The sequence below is a fragment of the Populus euphratica genome, unplaced genomic scaffold, assembly GCF_000495115.2.
Source record: "Populus euphratica unplaced genomic scaffold, PopEup_1.0 scaffold160.1, whole genome shotgun sequence".
In the NCBI taxonomy this organism is placed as follows: Eukaryota; Viridiplantae; Streptophyta; class Magnoliopsida; order Malpighiales; family Salicaceae; genus Populus; species Populus euphratica.
This window is the reverse complement of record NW_011500045.1, coordinates 285,156-305,487: the sequence shown is the minus strand read 5'-3', so window position 1 is coordinate 305,487 and position 20,332 is coordinate 285,156. Positions and strand designations below refer to the sequence as shown.

General features: G+C 27.8%; 1 protein-coding gene across 2 annotated transcripts in view; it reads left to right on the top strand.

Annotated features, from left to right (window-relative positions):
* LOC105107423 (desmoplakin) overlaps positions 1-2,896 on the top strand; it is a 4,817-nt gene extending 1,921 nt beyond the window's left edge. Inside the window, exon 2 of one of the 2 annotated variants that reach the window (XM_011001344.1) lies at positions 1,046-2,896. In XM_011001344.1, the coding sequence (XP_010999646.1) occupies positions 1,048-2,694 (1,647 nt within the window). In that variant the 5' untranslated portion in view covers positions 1,046-1,047 and the 3' untranslated portion in view covers positions 2,695-2,896. Of the gene's footprint in view, positions 1-1,032 lie in introns of both variants that reach the window. The other variant, XM_011001345.1, reaches the window with a different exon arrangement.
* The last annotated feature ends 17,436 nt before the right edge of the window (positions 2,897-20,332 follow it).

Genomic DNA, 20,332 nt, shown 5'->3' with positions numbered 1-20,332 from the left:
TATATATATATATATATATATATATATATATATATATATTCTCTGTAAGAGATGCTTGCAACGATACCTTGAATTCATGGATGAACTTAACTTATTTATTGATGTTATTCAAAGCATGATTTCGAGATCATTTACGGTTTCCGATTTCTGTTTTATCTGAATTTTAAAACAGGAATTTGTTTTTTTTTTTATTTAGAAAAGGTTAAAACCGACAACCCTATATCAACTTCTGGACTGAACTTAGTGGCAAGGCTTTGCCGCATGTTTTCTTGCTGTCTTAAGAGTAGTTTTTTTGACATCACTGTTTGAGTTTGATGGCCAAGAAACACCTGAAAGGCCTCTTTCATTTGCTTTGGAGAGATCAGTATCAGTTGGTGGAGGGTGTGTTTCGCACATTGTAGTTCAGGTACTCTGTTTCTTGTTAGCAAGATTACAGATCAGCCTGCTTTTGACTTGGTTAGTGTTATGTCCAGCCAGTCTAGGATGAGCTTTGAAAGTGATAAAGCATTGGTTGGAGTGAAGAGTAATGGTAGAGAGAAATGGAGGACCTAATTGTTTGCCCTTTCAGTAAAAATGAAAAAAACAACTTGCAACTTCTTGTTGTAGTTCAATTGATCTTCCACAGCATGTTTGGTTTTTCTTCTTATTTCCAACTCTGAAAAATAACCTAGACCTAATTTACTCTAGAGTTTGAATTATTATTCTTTTAATTAATTTGAAGTTCAATTCTTTTTATTGGTCTGATTATATCTTTGTTGTTTTCAATTTTGATTGGCAACGTCTTTTTTCTTCCCAATCGTGACTGTTTTTTTAGCTCTCTCGTGCTTTAAGTGGCCGATTCAGAACCATCTTTCTTATCAACCTTTTTATAGAACTTGTATGAGATTCGGCATTTCTGTGAGTGCAACTGCATTACATAAATCACAATGGAGCCTTATATTGAAGTGCACTAACCTGTTTCAATTGCTTATGAGCCTATTATGTTCCTTGATCATCCAGTATGTTCTTGATTCAACTATTTTAATGGTAAAGATGTTGATGACAGAGATGGAGCGGAGTGTCAAACAAATGCTGAAACTGATTGAAGAAGATGGTGTATCTCTTGCAAAGAAGGCTGAAATGTGTAGGCAGACCAGGCCAGATTTGATTTCAAAAATTAAGGAATTCAACGGCATGCAACAATCATTGGCTGAGTGCTATGAGTATGTGACGGCTGAATTATCCAATAGCATACCATCAGAGTTCGATGTGCAGGGTGCTGACAATCCTGAATCAGGCCATGGCCATGACCCTCCTCTGCTGACTCCCGATCAGAAGCTGGGTTTTCACAAGGCTAGTAACCGAGCCCCTTCTGTCAGCTCCCATGGTGCTAGTTCTGATCTTTCATTAAAGGAAGGATCTGAATCATTCTCATTTTCATCATCATTATCATCAGATTCTGAATCAGAATCTTTCAATTCTTCTGGGAATGCCTACTATAGCCTCCCAATGAACACTCATCGTAGTGAATCACACAAGAAGATTATTGTTATGGGGACTGAGCTCTCAAGTATGGAAGAGACGCTCCGGATGCATGAAGAAGAGAATAGAGATAGCATGCTGAATGGAGAGGAAAATAGAAATTATGAAGAACTACTGGGTAGAATAATCGGCTATGAAGAAGAGCTGAGGCTTACAAAGGTAAAACTCCAGCTATCAGAAGATGAGGTTACCAGGTTGAAAATCGAGCTTGAGAAGAGTGTGTTTTTCAGGGGACTTTCAGGGACTCTGCAAGCTCAGCTTGAATTGGCACTCAAAGACATCCAGATGAAGGAGGATGATCTTCAAGTGGAAAGAAAAAGGGTATTGGAGCTGCAAAAGAAAGTAGCTGAGGGTACAGATGAATTGCCAGGTCAGCTTAAGGTGGCTGAAGAAGAAATAACAATGCTGAATGCCAAACTCAATACAGAGAGGAGGCGCGTTCTAGATTTGCAGGAGAGGATCACATGCTACAAAAGTGATCTATCTGATCATGATCATGAAATCAAGACATTAAAAGATGCACAGGAAAATCTCTCTGCGGAGAAGGCACACCTGCAATCTGAGATACTTGACCTGTCCGAGAAACAGAACATGTTGGAGGTAAAACTGAGAGAATGGGATTTACAAGGAAAATTCATGGAGGATAAATTGAGGCAATGTGAGGCTGAGAAAATACAAATGAAAAATTGGCATGATGCCCAGGAGATTGCTTTGCAAGGGGAGATCAGTCATTTGAAGGTGGAACTAATTGACAGAGGTGGGCATGTGGAAGTTCTGAACAAAAAAGTTGACAGCCTCGAGTCTAAATACGATATGCTTGTGGCTGAGAAAGATGGGATGAGTGCTAAAGTAAACACACTCATTGCAGATGTGAATTCTCGAGACAATCAAATAAGGCAAATGGAGGGGCATCTGCAACAGATGCATTCTGAACGTGAAAGATTGATTGCTGGGTCTCAAATTTCACGGAAGCTAGTTGACGAGTTAAGATTGAAAGTAGCGGACCTGGAGAAGGAGGTGGACGGGCAGAGAGTTGAGCTTTCAGCTGTGGCTGAGGAGAAAAGGGCGGCAATTCGACAACTATGCTTCTCTCTGGAGCATTATAGGAGTGGGTATAAAGAACTTCGTGAAGCATTTCTTGGGCACAAACGGCATTCAGTCATGGCTTCATAATCCTATTACTGGTCCAGTACTGTTTTCATTGCTAAACTATGTTATGCATTACCCCCTGGTGGTCTTGCACTTGTTCATGTAAACTTTATTACCTGTTTTTAAACTCTCGCTTGAAAGCTTTGGACATCATATTTTTGGTATTTTGGCCCATGATTGATCTTATTTTGATGGTTATGGAGAATGCTTAGACAACATTGAAATCGATAATGCGGATTCGATTCTGGACATCATTGGACCTGTGGCAGGACATGAGCAAGTTTATGCTCAGTTTTTGTTCAAAAATATATTTGCTGAAGTACCACCAAATGTTCGTGATCATCATCAGGATCATGACCATTAAAGGTTCGTGATCATTAAAGGTTTGCAATGGTGCAAACTGTGAAGCAAGGGAAACTGATTCATAATCATTCAAATGTATTTTGATCTCACATTAATATTTATGCAGGCATTTTTTTTTTTGATCTCACATTAATATTTATGCAGGCATTTAAAAAAAAAAAAAAACTAAAGGTGAAAGAGATTTTACTATAGCTTAAGACTCAGTTTCTACTCAGTAGAAAAATGTAATTACGATATCACTCTGAAGCAAAAAAATTTTGAACTAAATATTAAGGGTATAATAGAAAAATGTAATTACGATATCACTCTGAGGCAAAAAAAATTTGAACTAAATATTAAATATTAAGGGTATAGTGGTTTTTTTATCCTGATACAATTGTTTTTTTTTTAAAAAAAAACTTGTATGGAGTTAGATTGATAATTTTGTTCTATTTTATATAGTAAAATTGCTAATTTATAACTAGAATAAAATAATTTAACATCTACTACTTGGGACATTTTTATATATTTTTTAAAAATAATATAATTATTTTCATGCTCTTAAAACAACCAATAAAACTCACCCAAGTTTTTTTGTTATTTTATATTGATTTTGCTATAAGTTCAGAGAATACTCAATTGTTATTTTATATTGATTTTGCTATAAGTTCAGAGAATACTCAATAACAATGATGTAAATTAAATTTATTAAAGGTAATTAAAAAACAAGTTCTTATTCGGGCTATGAGATGTTTGATAACTAAACACCATTTTCAAGGGTGAATTTTTAAAAAGTTTTGGCACATTTAACTTGATGAGGCAATATATGTTTCAAGATTCTTCCATTTAACTTGATGAGGCAATATATGTTTCTAGATTCTTTTTTTTTTTCTATCTAGATTTTTATATCAATCCCTTAAATATTTAAGAATAACACTTTAATTTATTGGTCCTTTAGATTTAGTTTATTTTCTTTTTAACTATAAAGTTTTTTTTTTAATAATGGATAATTTATTGGTTTTGGTTCTTATTTTTTTTATTACTATTTTTTTTAGAATTAGTTTTGGAATTGATTTTGTTTCATGATTTCACTCTCCTTCACTTTTCTTCTTATCAAATTTAATCCATTTTGTTTTGATTGCCTATTGTTTTTTTATTTTAAGTCATAATGATTTTATTTTATGATTTTATCCTCTTTTGTTTTCCTCCTATCAAATTTATTCCCTATTATTTTTATTTTTATTTTTTTTGCTTTAACAAGTTTTTAAAATTAATATTTTTAAATTGACTAATAATAAATTTTTTGATTGGATCTGAATTAGGGTTTCACGGGTTGTGACTTTTTAAAATTTGATCAGGTTTGGGATATTTGCTTGGATTTACTTGGCTTTTATAGATATTTTTCAATTTTTTCCCACATGTTGTTTTTGTAAAATCATTAAAAATTTATCTTATTCTTTTAATTACTGTTTATTTTATTTGGCATTTTTAAAAAATTTATCTTATTCTTTTAATTACTGTTTGACATTATTTTTTATTTGACATTTTTTAAAAAAATTGTATCCTCATTGAGTTTTTTCTATCAAATTTCATCCTCATTATTTTTTATTGCTTTTACAAGTATTTTTTTTAAATTTTTTTTAACCAATCTCATCCTTTAAAGTTAAATTGGTTGAGAATTTAGTTTATTTATATTAATATTTTGTTATTGTCTTTTTCTTTTTGTTGTTGTTTTTTTTTAAAAAAATTTTTTAATATTTTTTCGTGATTTCGTCCTTCAAAATTAGATTTGTTAAGAGTCGTTTTTTTTAATTTTTTTTTAATATTTTTTCGTGATTTCATCCTTCAAAATTAGATTTGTTGAGAGTTAGGTTTCTTGATTGAATTTAGGTCTAGGATTTCACATGTTATAATTTTTAGAGATTAGATTAGATTTAGAAAGTTTTCCCAGGTTTGCATGGTCTTTTTTATCTCTTTTTCCTAGCTTTTTTTTTTCTTATTTTTTAGATTTATTTCTATTGGGTTAGCTCTCTATAATTCTTTTTAATTTCACCCTACCACCTTTTAATTTATAAATAATATATAATCTTTTTAATCTTTTAAATTTGGTGCTTATTCTTTTAATAGTTATTTGTTTTGTTTGGGATTATTTTAATTTTTCTTAAAATGTCATCATTTTTAGGTGTTTTTCTCTCAAATTTTATTATCATTCTTTTTATTATTTTTGCAAGTTTTTTAATTAATATTTTTTAACGTTTGCATCATTTAAAATTAAATTGGTTGACAATTAAACTTTTTAATTAAACTCGGGTTTAAAATTTAACAAGTTAAAAATTATTAAAATTAACCATGGTTTAGGAGGTTTACTTGATTTTTTTTCCTCCCTTTTTTAAGTTGAAGTTTTCTCTTATAGTTTTTTCTTTTTTTGCAATTTTTTAAGTTGAAGTTTTCTCTTATAGTTTTTTTTTTATAATTTTTTTTTATTAAGTTAATATTGAATTATTTGATAAAACAAATAGATTTAAATATGATTTCCCCCCCTAATCTAGTTTATAATAAACGCAATTGTCTGCTTTATGTTGAAGAAATACCCTGAAGTGACCACCGTTTCAGAGTATCCAAGAATCAATTCAGCATTCTTTTCTTTTAGTGTCGTACCAGATCATTTGTCACTCACAAGAAATGGCAAAAACTACTACTGGTGCTGCCCAGGAAACCATGAAAACTGTGTCTTTTCTTCATACTGGAGTCTCCTCCGCACACTGAAAACTATTACTATAATCGTAGTGGTGCTGCCAGCTGCCGAAACGTGGAGAAGGGAACCTTTCCTTTCGGCTATCAGAAAATTTCAAGTGAAGCCACATTTCAATGGCATGGCCGCATTTACACCCACCACCACCACCACCACTTCGGGCGTAAAAGGTGGTTCTAATTAACCACATCCAGTCGTCCAGATGGGCCTCCACCACCATGTGGCGTTTGTTTCTCTTTATTATTATTATAGGGAAAAGGTCTATCTATTTCCTGGACAGTAAGGTGCCTTCTGGCATGCACTGGTTTTGTGGTTACCCAGTCAACCTTTGGCTTTTCTTCCCATTTCCCCTGTTGTCCGTTGACATGGAAAGACCGAGTCACCAACTCAGTTGCTTGGAATCTTGATGAGGTATTTTCCATCCAATGTTGACATCTAGATTTCTGTAATGATAACCCTAAAGTCAACTTTTTTCATGGGGTGCACATCGATGGTCGCTGCTGTAAAAAGATAAAAATGCACTGTTTTTCAATGTAGTTAAATTATTATTTATATCCTTTCTAGTGGGAGACGTGGAAAGATTTCTTGATGGAGGGTATTGTTCTTGCCTCTTTAGCAAGTTCTAATAAATGAAACTACAATTATACAATGTTCTCGCTGTTCGTCGCTAACTAACTAATGGCAGCCTCCCATTAAAATTTGAGCAATAACATGGAAAATAACTCATTGGATTTGGCCCTTGACTTCTTGATTGAGATTGTTTGGACTCCGCCAAGGTGTTTTTCAAGGGCATAATCATTTTAAACAATAAACAATTTTTTTTATTAACATAAATAATAATAAGTAAATTATTTATAATATTATAATTTTTATAAAAAAATTTGTATTTTAAGAGTTCCAGGTTACTTGCTTACTTGATTAAAAAAGATTTTTATAGGTATGTAAATGATTTACAAACTAAAAAAATATTTTAGGATTTTATAGATTTAGAATCACTATTAGTTGTTTGACTTGCTTTATCTTTTAGTCTTTATTTGTTGTATTTTCTTACTTGTTTGTTTTTTTTTTTATTTTATTGGGGCACCCTTAATGAATTTTGACTTTACATTTTGATTTTATTTTTGACTTGAGCATGCACTCTTAATTTTTTATTTTCTTGAGCTCATTTGTATTTTTTGATTTATCAAAATATTCTTTTAATTTTTGATTCTTTATTTGCTCTCAATATGGGATGTGATCTTCGTTAGGGTATTCATGATTAAAAAGGACTTATTCATTTTTGAAAGTAAAAAGGATAATAAAGATAAACTTTTATTATTTCAAACGCAAATAATTAAGAACAATAAATTTGAATCTCCTCTAGTGTTTTGGACTTGCAAATAACTTGATTTGCTAGTTTATAACTATTAAATCCATTACATACATCATTTGTAATGTAAAAAATAGCTCAAAAGACATGGTATATAGGAGTTAAAGATTTCTGATCTTGTCTCTTTGGCTTAGTTGATCACCTTAAAGAGAATTGATTAATTTAATTAATTTGTTAATTATTTTACATCCCATTCCAATGAATAAAATGCCAAACGTTATTTTGAGTAAACATCAAATTATTTTTTGAAATTTAAAAACAAGTTTAATTTTTCAAAATTATTTAGCAAAATAATTTCATAAAATCAATTTGATGGTGTGATCTTAGTTAAGGTTTTCATGAAGAAAAACCTTTTCAGGTTCAAAGAGAACTATAATGGATATATTTGTTTTTGAACATGAAAGGAATAAAAAAGATGACCTTTTATTATTTCAAGCACAAACGATTAAGAATAACAAATTTGAACCACGTCTAGTATTTTAGGCTTACAAAGAATTTTGTTTTTCAAGTTTATGACTATCAAATCCATTACACGTCATTATCCATAATGCTAAAAAATAGCTGGAGAGACATGGTGTATATGAGCTAAAGATTTTTTATTTTGTCTTTTTCACTTAGTTGATCACTGTATAAAAAATTGATTGATTTAATTATATTTTTTAAATTAATTTTCTATCTCATTCTAATGAATAGAATGCCAAGTGTTATTTTGAACAAATATCAAATTGTCTTCTAAAATTAAAAAAAAAATTATTTTTTAAAAATTGTTTAGTAAAGAATTTCACAAAATCAAGTTCATCACAAAATTGATTTAATTAATTATTTTTTAAATTCATTTTCCATCCCATTCTAATGAATAGGATACCAAATGTTGTTTTAAGAAAACATCAAATTATCTTCTTAAATAAAAAAGAAAGTTTATTTTTTCAAAATTGTTTAGCAAAAGAATTTCACAAAATCAAGTTTTCACCACAAAATTAATTGATTTAATTATTTTTTAAATTCATCTTCTATCCCATTTTAATAAATAGGATGCCAAATGTTGTTTTGAACAAATATCAAATTGTCTTCTGAAATAAAAAATAAAGTTTATTTTTTAAAAATTGTTTAGCAAAAGAATTTCACAAAATCAAGTTCATCACAAAATTGATTGATTTAATTATTTTTTAAATTCATTTCCCATCCCATTCTAATGAATAAGGATACCAAATGTTGTTTTAAGAAAATATCAAATTATCTTCTTAAATAAAAAAGGAAGTTTATTTTTTCAAAATTGTTTAGCAAAAGAATTTCACAAAATCAAGTTCATCACAAAATTGATTTAATTAATTATTTTTTAAATTCATTTTCCATCCCATTCTAATGAATAGGATACCAAATGTTGTTTTAAGAAAACATCAAATTATCTTCTTAAATAAAAAAGAAAGTTTATTTTTTCAAAATTGTTTAGCAAAAGAATTTCACAAAATCAAGTTTTCATCACAAAATTAATTAATTTAATTATTTTTTAAATTCATCTTCTATCCCATTTTAATAAATAGGATGCCAAATGTTGTTTTGAACAAATATAAAATTGTCTTCTGAAATAAAAAATGAAGTTTAGTTTTTTAAAATTGTTTAGCAAAAGAATTTCATAAAATCAAGTTCATCACAAAATTTTGAGATGAGCCTTGAGATCATGCAAATTTATGATGGTTTTATGGTGGGATGCCCCTTAGCATCGTGCGTGACACGCTGTAGAATTTAATTGTTTGCCATTATATTTACCAAGCATATAATAATCAACATAATAATTTATTTATTATTAATATTATCAATGATCTTTATATTTTATAAGAAATAATTAAACTTGCAATTCTAACCAAATTAATTGACAGTCTATTCAATGACATATTTTTAGTCCAGTGATCATATCTCATTGTCGAATAGTTAAAAATTCTTTCTAAAAATTATATTTCTTAACATAACAAATTGGCCGGGTATTTATCAAACAAAATTTTCTAATTAAAATTCTACAAAGTTTGGTGTTCCCCTTACTATTAATAATTTATAATTTCCACAAATAGATACTCATTACTCCGACACCTTTATTTTGGAAATCAATCAATCATATTTCTATTTTTGAACACCACATGAATTCTAATATGTTTATCTCGATGCTCTTAAATCCAACATTCTCCATTTTGAAAGCCAATTTCGTCCGATATTCTTTTCTAAATATCATAAAAATATGAGTATCCTCTGTATGATACTTTTTTCAATCTGGCATTCCCTATTTTCTTTGAATTGTTTTGATTTTGCTATGGATTTATGTTTAATTTAATACAATTTATCATGAAAATATTAATTAGATTTAATATCATGAATCATGTTTAATTTTGATGAATTATGCAATATATTAAATTTTGAGAATTGTTTTTGAATTTGCTATAAATTTTAAAAATTAAAATCGAGTTACTGCAATTTAATTAAAATTATATTTAATTGATTGGAATCAGGATTTTTTTTATATATAGAATATCACATAACATCTTTATGTTATGTTATTATGGTGGCATTATTATTCTTGATGTAAACAATAGTATCATATATAATAGAACTATAATTCATAAATGTGATAAGTGAAAATAATTAAGATTTGTATTTTGAGTAATAAGTCTGAGGCAACTTGTGATTATAAAATATGAGAATTTATTGTGTTTAATTATTATGGTTATTTGCATTTATTTTTAAATTAGATAAAATTTTGGATAGAGCTCTTAAATAAGAAAAACTATGCTGAAATTTTATGAAAATTGAAAGATTTCTTCCTTTACAAAACCATTAACTAAATTTAATGTAAGATTAATAAACTAAATAAATATTAAAATTAGATATATTATGTTATTCAATGATAAATATCATAAGAACCCTTCTTGTTGGATTTAGATCCAGGAGAATTTTGTTGTTAGATTTTTATGAAATAGTTGAGACCGGAATTTAATTGATATTGTAGTTTTAAATTATAAAATTTAATTGATGTTGTAGTTTAAAATCATAATATTTAATAATATTTTATTTTTTTAACAAATTTAAATACAATATTAAATTTTTGTCAGGTTTCATTTTAACTCAATTCTTTTGCTAATGTGTTAATTCACCAAATCATTTTAGATAGTGTGCTAGTAACCTAACATAGCCCATAGTATGCTAATAACCTAATATAGCCCTTTTCTAGCTTACTATTATTTTGTGAGTGCTAAAAAAAATAAAAAAATAAAAATCACTTTGCCCATCACGTGAAGATAAAGAGTCAAGTGATCGGTAAAATATCACTTTACTCATCGTGTGAAGATAAGACTTAAGATTGGAGTGATTGGACAAAACAACTGCGGTATTTTATCTTCTTTTCGATCCATCATTAAATTTATTACACGTGTCCGACAAAAAAAGATAATGGCGTAAATGCCCCTGCTCAAGTTCGCCTTGCTGGAGGACTGTACTGTTCTGTCCTTCATTATTTTAAAAATCCATCTCATCTCATCTTCAGTTATTTTGTCTGAACCGATAATCTGCCGGTACATCCTTTTAACACCACACCTCCAAAATACGTCAGATTGGATGATTTTTTTATTTTATTTTTTTAGCTTTTTTTCAAGTAAAGGCTTTTATTAAATTATTTATTACCTATTTATTTTTTTGAGATATTATTCTTATTCATCCTTTTTTTTAATGTTATATATATATATGAATACTATTTTTAAAATTAAAAAAATATTTTTAGATGATATTTCTCATACAAGCAGAAATACATAATTTTTTTATGTTTTATATAGATGAATTCTATTTTAAAAATAAAAAAATATTTATTTTTAGATTTTTTTTCTTTTATCTGATCAATCAATTTCATATCGGTAATGAATACATCAATGGATTTATAAAAAGATGAAGCATACAAAAAACTTTATCTGTTTTATTCTGTTGATATCTCTACTAGTAAATTTAACATATTACCAGGAAAACCAATTGTGATGTCATCCATGCTTTTATTTTTTTGTAGGTATATTCATCAGTAAATATAACGTTTCACTAATAAAATATCATTTTAATTTCATCAGCGAGTTAATAATAGTAGTGACATTTGTAGTAATGTTTTTTAATTCTCTCGAAAATATACCAACAAAGTTGTTTAGTTTGGTAATATTTTAAAAAATATGTAAACAAAAGTAGAAAAATAAAATAAATTAATATAAAAATAAAATATTTGTTACAAATTTAAATATTTGTAAGTTCAAATACAATAAATTTTATCATCCACTTTGCATGCAAGATGAATGAAATGGAGCTGTCAGTATGCGTGGTAACGAAATTATAAACACGCTGATTCTGATTTTCCACGTCAGACTATAACAATCACTTGCAATGCCTAGATACCATGTGTTGAATGTATTCCTTCCATATAGTCTCTGAAAAGTATGAAAATATAAAATCCTTCCAAACTGTCAGGTCATTTCATATTAAAAGTTATCTTTCTTTTCCATATTTTTTTTGTTTTTTTATACCTCGTACTAAAAATCACGGAGCCTATATTGTAGAAATTAATTACCTATTAGTAAATGAAAAAGAAAATTTAATATTTGGAATAAAAAAATCCTGAATTTAATCTTATCTAATTGCAACGTAATTCTCTTAAACCCTTATCACAACATTATTATCAACTCTTTTTCATTCAAATTTTCACTTGAAGTAAAAAATTTATGAAAGGAAAATTTAAATAATTTTAATAAAGGGTCAAAATTAACGTTAAAATCCTGAACCTTGAAAATTATGTATCGATCTACAATTTCCATTCAGGATGTTTAGAAATCTAGCTCCATTAAAACAACAACATTTTTATCAACAATTTAAAGGTTGATGCTATTGTTCTTACAACCTTGATGTTTGTAAATCTAAAATTATATTCGTTAAATAAAATTATTTTTTTAAAATTTTTTTAAACATATTACTATAAAAGTAAAACAAATTTAGATTGAAAGGTCGTTCTTTCATTGGACTTTGTACTTATGGATAAATGGATATTGCCGTGAAGGGAGTCCTTTTTTACATTAATCAACCAAATGTTGTCTTACCTTTTTATCATGTCCTACTTGTGCTTGATTTAACAAAGAATTTATTGTCAGTAAGCAAACTAACTACTCAGTTATCAATTAATTATGAATTTTGTAATGTTAAAATTTGTGTTAAGGAATGAGAAGTAAGACTACAAATGATCAAAGGAAAGTGCAAAAATAGCTTCTATATTCTTTATAATTTTCCATAACTATATTTTTCATGTTATTTTAAATCTAATGTAGCAAAAGTTTGGCACCAACACTTAATAGATCCTTAGTTTTCAGATTTATAATATCTAACAAATAAAGGCCTGATTGATGTCATAAGAATTATGAAGCATAAACACCATGCAATAGTTATCAGTTAAGAAATCTTAGTTGATTACATTTTTTCCTTAATCCAAACATTCAAGTACTAATACATTTGAAAAAATTCATTGTAATTTATGAGGACTTACTCATGTTTTGTTAATTGGAAATCTAAATATGTTTTATGCTTGGTATATGATTTCTTGAAGTATACATTAATAATTTTTTTATAATATAAATCTAGTTTTGTGAGTGTAAATTTAGAATTTAAATAGAATGTTTACATATAATTCTATAAACAAATCAAAGTGTTTCACTTATATAAAAACGAAGAGTTCATCAATTCAAAACTCTCATTTCATTTCCTCTTCATAGGTATCATGCATCAAGTATCTTATCCATATATTTTGAACAAATAAGTTTGATTAAAAGATTTCGTAAAATGATAAGAAAACTAGGTATGACTAAGTTATTCCATAGCAATATTCCTTTATTTCTTATGGTAGAAACATTTACTAATGTCATCGATCTTATTAATCACTAACCTTTATCAACTTATAATTTTTAATCTCTTTTACATTGCATGATGTTCACCTTATTTTTTCTTCGCTTCGTGCTTTTGATTCTAAATTCTTCCTTTATACTTGGGGCACATGACAATTTAATCCCAAAACAATTCTTTGTAGATTTTAATGACAAATATAAAGGATATAATTGCTTTAACTTTACAAGCAAAATGTTTTTTCACCTCATGACAAGTATTTTTTTATGAACTTGTTGTTCTATACAACACTAAAAATTCCAATACTATAACTTTATCACCACATGTTATAAGTATATTTTATTAATGGCTGCCTAATATTAATTCCACTAAACAAAATCCTTTACTAATATCTACCCCATAATGCATGAGTTCTTTGCCCACGTAAATTATACCTACATCAACTTCTTTATTTATTAATACTTTTTTAACTTGTTATATAGATACAAGTTTGTTTCCTTCTATTGTTTGTATTTCCAATCACATGGAAACATCATCCACTACTCAAAATATTACCACTTCATTGTAGACTGGGCTAAGAGAGCAAAAACAACTATATATAAGCCTATTAAAGCAATAATATGAATTTGAATTTTGTTAATCATCTGTTCTATTGGAGATGTTATCACTAAATTGATGGTATTAATTAAACATGATTTTTTTCTCATCTTGTAAAACCAGGAATCATATAGATGATCATCACAATTGTACTTGTTCAATAATGATTTATCCATCAACTTGACATTAAATATGCATTTATGTATGGTGTCATCATGAATGGTATTTATATATTTATAAAACAACAACATGGAATGGTTGATATGCATCATCCAAAGCATGTATGCAAACTTCAACAAACTCTATATGGACTTAAACAAGTATGTTGTGCTTAGTTTAATCAATTTAATATTACTTATTTTAAATATAGTTTTTGTTTTGTTGTTTAATTAATGGTAATGTAAATACTAATAAAAAATTTCATCAATAAATTTAAAGATTAGGATAGTAAGTTGAGTATCGCTTTACGACCAAATACCATATCAGAGGTGACATTAATGACTTTCATCCTCGAAGACCTTCACATTTTAGTACAATCTCCACCAATACTCTAATGTGATTATCTTAATGCTCTATGTATGACAATCAATCAGTTTTTCATGCTCTTAGTAAATGTATTGAATGGGACTACCATTTTGTGCAGGAACGAGTTGTTATTAGATAGCTTGTCACCAAGCATGTTTCCACTAATAATGAAGTTGTTGAACTTCTCACTAAACCAATGTAAAAAAATGCTATTGTTTATTTTCAAACCAAACTCTACCTCCATACCCGATATAGTTTGCAGGAAGGCGTTAACACAGTACACTCCAATCATGCCAGCTATTGTGTGAAGCAATGGAGTAATAAGGTAACTCAAGATTCCTACAGTAATTAATAAGGCAAAAGAGTCGCAAATCACTATTGCTTATATTAGTGAGAGATGTTGGGTGATAAAGGTGTTTCAACAATAATAGATTCTAGCCAAAATGAGAAAATAACAACTATACAGTACAAAAACATTGGATCAAGATCAAGCAAATCATCCTTGGAATACTGTATAGAGACAACTTTAAATCCTAATTTATTACAAAAAGATTTTCAAATAAATGAAAAGAGAATTCTGCCCTACGCTTTCTTATGCAAGGATGGTTTGCAGCCTATTGTATATAAAAAAGAACGTGAGTCTACCTACTACTATTGATTGAGTGTTGCTCAGGGTTCTCGAACAATAGAATAAAAACATAGAATTTTTCCTTCTGCAATTTCAAAGTCTATTTGTTTCCAGTTTTTCATGTGATCCATCCTCCCAAGCAAGCTTCAGCTTTGTTTTTTGTGTTTTTTAATTCTTTTATAGCTCTACGACATCCTTTGATTTCGATTTTGACAGGCTCCTACTTTTTTCCTGTTCGTCATACGGTTTTATTGATTGGACTAAGAGGAATTAATTTCCTCTGTCCTCTTTCGTTTTGTTTTTTCTTAGTCAGAAGAAACATCACCGGCCCGGACAGAATCTCTCTAAAATATATCTTTAATTTTCTTCATTAGATAAAACATTGATGTCGTGTTCATAGCACAGTGAGAAAAGTTTATATGGGCAAAAACCATGCAGAGTGCCTACAAGACCGAATTATTGCTATTAATAATGCCGTGAGTCTTGACCAATTCAGAATCTGTTGCTTTTATCCAATATTTGCCATTTTCATTATCATTAGTGGCATCCAGATGATATTTGATTAATGGGTGGTGGTGGTTGACATTTTCTATTATTAAATAGCAGATGACAAATTCAAAAAGGAAATAACCCGACCCGGTTGAGAAAACTACAGCTTACCTACAATCTGTTCCTAATTTTGAATGGAATAAATTGGTTTTTTCTAATTATATGTATCAGTGGCACATTAACATGTATTTTTTTTTGTATTTGATTTTGTTTTCAACTTAACCATTCAAAATTAGGTTGAATTGAGTTTTATAATTTTTTTATTTGTTTTCTATGGTATTATTATGATTTTATGACCTAGATCGTGGGTTACATTGCTTAATTTGAGCTCTTGGTTTGTATTTTATGAAGTTATTCTGGTTTCATGACCCGGGTCAGGGTTTGATTGATTGACTCAGGTTGATTTGCATCCTTTTTTGTATCTTTATTATTATTTTTTTAATTTTGTCCTTCAATATTAAGATGATTTGAAATTGAATTTTATAACTTATTTTGATTTTTTTCTATGAAATTATCTTAGTTTCATAACTCATATTTGATACATTAACTCAAGTTGACTCGATTTATTTTTTAAGTTTGATTTTATTTTCAAATACATAATTCAACATTATGTTATTAAAAACTGAATTTAATAAACAAAAATATTTTTTTCTTTAGGGTTATCAGAGTCTTACTATCTAATTAAAAGATTTAAAATATTAATTTAAGATGATCTAATATTTTATTATTTTAATATTTTAAAAAATATTATTCTATTTTTTAATTTAAATTATATTTTTTATCAGTTATTAAGATGATTTTTAAATTTATCAAATTAACTAGATACAATAAAATTAATAATAATATAATATAATTTTTATATTAAAAAAACACTAACATTTTGTTTACATTAGAAAAAAATAGAAACTGATATAACAGATCTAACATGCAGCATGAAATAATATAATCAATCACTGTTCTGAGCAGAATGAAGAAAAAAAAACAAAGTGTTTTGACATTATTCGATGGCTCGCCTTCCGATGAGAATTTAGATTTCAGCAGCTATTTTAAATTTTTAACCACTACTGCTAGGCTTTCTTTTAGCTTTCCCGTACATGGTCCTCTAAACCCTAGCCTACTCTAGTCCTCCGATGAGACCACGCATCACTGTTGAAGTTAGACCCATTAGTAGGCTTTTCTAGCTTATTATTTCCTAATCATGACTGAATGATTAAGGTAAAAATAAAAATTAAATCCCATATTCCTCGTGTGCAAGCGCCAAATAGTCCACAAAAGTATTTGCATGTTGAGTGTATTTTGAAAACAACCGGTACAAAAACAAGTTTTTAGACATTAGTACAGTTTTAATTATTATTATTTTTTTGAAAAAATAGAATAATTCAGTGGGCAAAGTTGTTGAAAAAACTAAAATTTATTTATTTTTAATATATATATATATATATGTATATGTATATGTTGTGCTTGTATAATTTTTAGAGGTTGTGTTGTTATAAATAACATTACAAACTCTAGAAGAAAAATTATGAAGATACAACTTTCATATACCAATAGATATATCAACTAGACACTAAAATTCAACCACGGAGCATAGGTAAAGAAACATTTTTTTGGTTAATTCTTTGCTTTTTATAGCTATTGGTAATGGGAAAATAAGAAACTTGTTCCATGATAGCATATAAAAAAATATAATGTACTGCATGAAAGGTGTTAATAAACATTATAATATAATCATGAGAGGAACTAAAAAAGTGGTCCAATTGTATTGGTCACTCTATCCTATTTATTATAAAGATGGAAAGAGATAGAAGTATCATGATTGCACTTTGTATTTACAATGAGATACAAAAATATACATTTTGATCCCTTAGTTCTAGGTGTTTACGTTTCAATCATAGAACTTTATTTTTTTTATTTTTCAATTCTTTGATGTTAAAAAAGGAGAGAGTAATTATCAAGAAAGGAAGAGATGAGAGAAATATTTTCTAGCTACAAAAAAATTAATCTTAATATCAATTGGTTCTTCATGGAGAGAGGTCTCAAGAAAGGTTGTTTGGGCCTTTAATCTTGTTGAAAAACATATATCAGAATCCCTTGGTTTAATAGTGATTTTTGAACTAATTAGAGGGTGTTTTAGAGCTGTAAATTCAATTATTTTGGTTTTTAAGATTTTTTTGGGTGTTCTTACATAAAAATAGGTTGAAATTTGGGTGCCTAGACCTTGAGTTTTTAGGTTAGAATTTGTTATGGTAGATGACACGTTATTTACCTAGATAGATATATAATAGGTCATATATTCTATCTTTTTTTTAAATAAAAAAAATCTTCTACTTAAGGTTTTTTCCTAAAAAAACTAGAAGCACTGGCATAGCCTTCTAGTCCTAAGCACCTAGGAATTTTTTAATAGGTTAGGCGCATCGAATTGGCCTTCTAGATCAAGAAGATCTTGGCTTTTTTAAATGACCAAACATATGGCTTAACTTTGATTATTTTAGCCTTTTAACTCTTTATTTTTTTATTTAATTCTTTATATTTTATATTGAAATTCCCTTTAAATAAATATATTAAATTGATCTTTAAAGATCTGGTTATGCTATAATTTTCAAATAAGATTGAAGCTTTTTATGATAATACTAACAATTATTTTATTAATAATTATATATAACCCTAATGTGTAGATTATATTTTTAAAATATTACTTATGAATATTCAATGAGAATAAAATATCTATTTTTACTTATATAAATTTCTTATATAGTTTTCTCAAATTAATTTTTCTTATATTTTTCATACAATCAAGTTAAAACTATAGAGGCATGACATCTATAAGGTTCCTGCAAGCATGTTCTATAAAAAGGTTAAAAAGAAGTTGATGGACTACAAGCTAGACTATTAGTAGTAAGACTTGCTTTAACATGATAAAGAAGGTGCTAATGATCTTTAGTTCTTATCAGTGCTAATGAATAAGAGTCCCTTCTAGGCTAGTAGTTTGTAATCAAGAATATATTCAGATATGGTGTTTTATTAGTAAGTTGTTGAAGAAAAGACACATTACTTAATTCAGCCTATATCTTATCTTTTAAGCTTAGAAAAGTGGTGTCTTATGCAAGCAAACTTATTATTATTGTTATTGAAAGTTGCTTTTTAGACAATAAGAATATTTTTAAAAAATTATACTCTTATTAAAAAAAATGTTTTGTCAAAATAATAAAATAAATACATGAATAAGGAATAAGAGTTCTGATCAAAAAAATATATTTTCTTTCTCAATTTAAATCATTGTAATTCTTATAAATATTTATTTTAATTGTCACAAATTTAATAACAAAAATTAAAAAAGAAACCCACACTAGTGCACATGCAAACTAGCTAAAAAAGAAATTAATTGAGGTTGATGTTTACTACACATCCATCTCTTGCTCACCTAGGGAATTGCATTATACATCCATAAATGCATTTTGTATTATTATAGGGTGTGGAAATATATATTTTGTTCCCTTAAAAGTTTTTTTATATTATTTTATTTTTGTAGTTTTAAGTGTGTATGTTTCAGTCATAAACCTTTATTTTCCTGACATTTTAGTGTTTGGAAGTTGAGAGATAAGAGAAAGTCATAGAAAATGGAAGAAGATGAAAAATATTTTAGCTAATTATATGCTAACAAAAAAAATATCGATCTTAGTATCAATAAGTTAGTCTTGGAGATGAGAGTTTGAAGAAGGTTGTTTGAGCCTTTAATCATATAAAGAAAAAAAAAAGGATCAAAATCCATAAAGTTTGTTTTAATTTAGTTTAATTTTGAGTTTTGAGACTAATTAGATACTGTTTCGGAGTTCATAATAAAATTATTATATTCATGTTTCTATTGCTAACACCTTCCTGTATGTGACCCTTGATAGTATATTAGGGATCAATTATTTAATAAGGCTTTTATCTTTCATGTTCAAGCATACTAGAAGAATGAACACTATGTAGTACCATAAAATTAAGGTAATTGTATATTTAAACTGAAAGAAAAAAATTAAAAGAAAAGGATATTTTTCCTATAAACTAGATACTTTATCATACAAACAATATTCTAGTTTTAGTTTTTTAGGTAAGTGTGGACAGGTATGTATGCAGTAAGAATAACTCTTATTTAGATCCGAGAGCATTTACCCAAGGTCTTTCTCTTCACTCACCAATCATTTGACCAATGCAAGTAATACAATTTCTTTTGCGACTGTTAGTTTTACATATATTAGATATTCATTGCATAATTATCCACATGTCAAGGAAGATTAAGAAATTGAGGTTTGGGGAATAGTGACTTGTAAAATTAATAATAGGGTTTAGATATTCAAATAAACAAGAATAAAAAAAATTTCACTACCAAAATCATGAATTTGATGTTGATTATTTTTTATTAAAGAAGAATAATTGAGTTTTTTAAGGTCTCACAATCTTTAGGATTGATATTGCACATTCATAAATTTAGGTTTTCTAAAGATTGACAAACACTAAACAACCAATAAACAAATGAATAGATAATTTTTAATAACATCACAATGCATTATCAAAGATTTCAACACCGTAATTTGAAAACAAAAAACTTATTTATTGCTTATTTGAGGAAGAAACATGTATGATCTTTCACAACCTAGAAGAGACAATCATGTTGATCTATAAAATCATGTGAGAAATTGGTTATTTAAAAAAAAATCAATTTAAGAGAAAGTAGATTGATCTTTCAATTTTTTTAATTAGAGAGAGAGAGAGAGAGAGAGAGAGAGATAATATGATGTTTATATCTAATATTGGTTATAATATATATAGGGTACTACCAAAATCATGAATTTTTTGTTGGTTATAGTAAAAAGATTAAGTGTTTTAGTAGTACAAATGTTGTTGGTTATAGTTATAGTATATATAGGGTACTACCAAAAGTATTTGCATGTTGAGTGTATTTTGAAAACAACTGGTGTAAAAACAAGCTTTTAGACACTATTAAAGTTTTAATTAT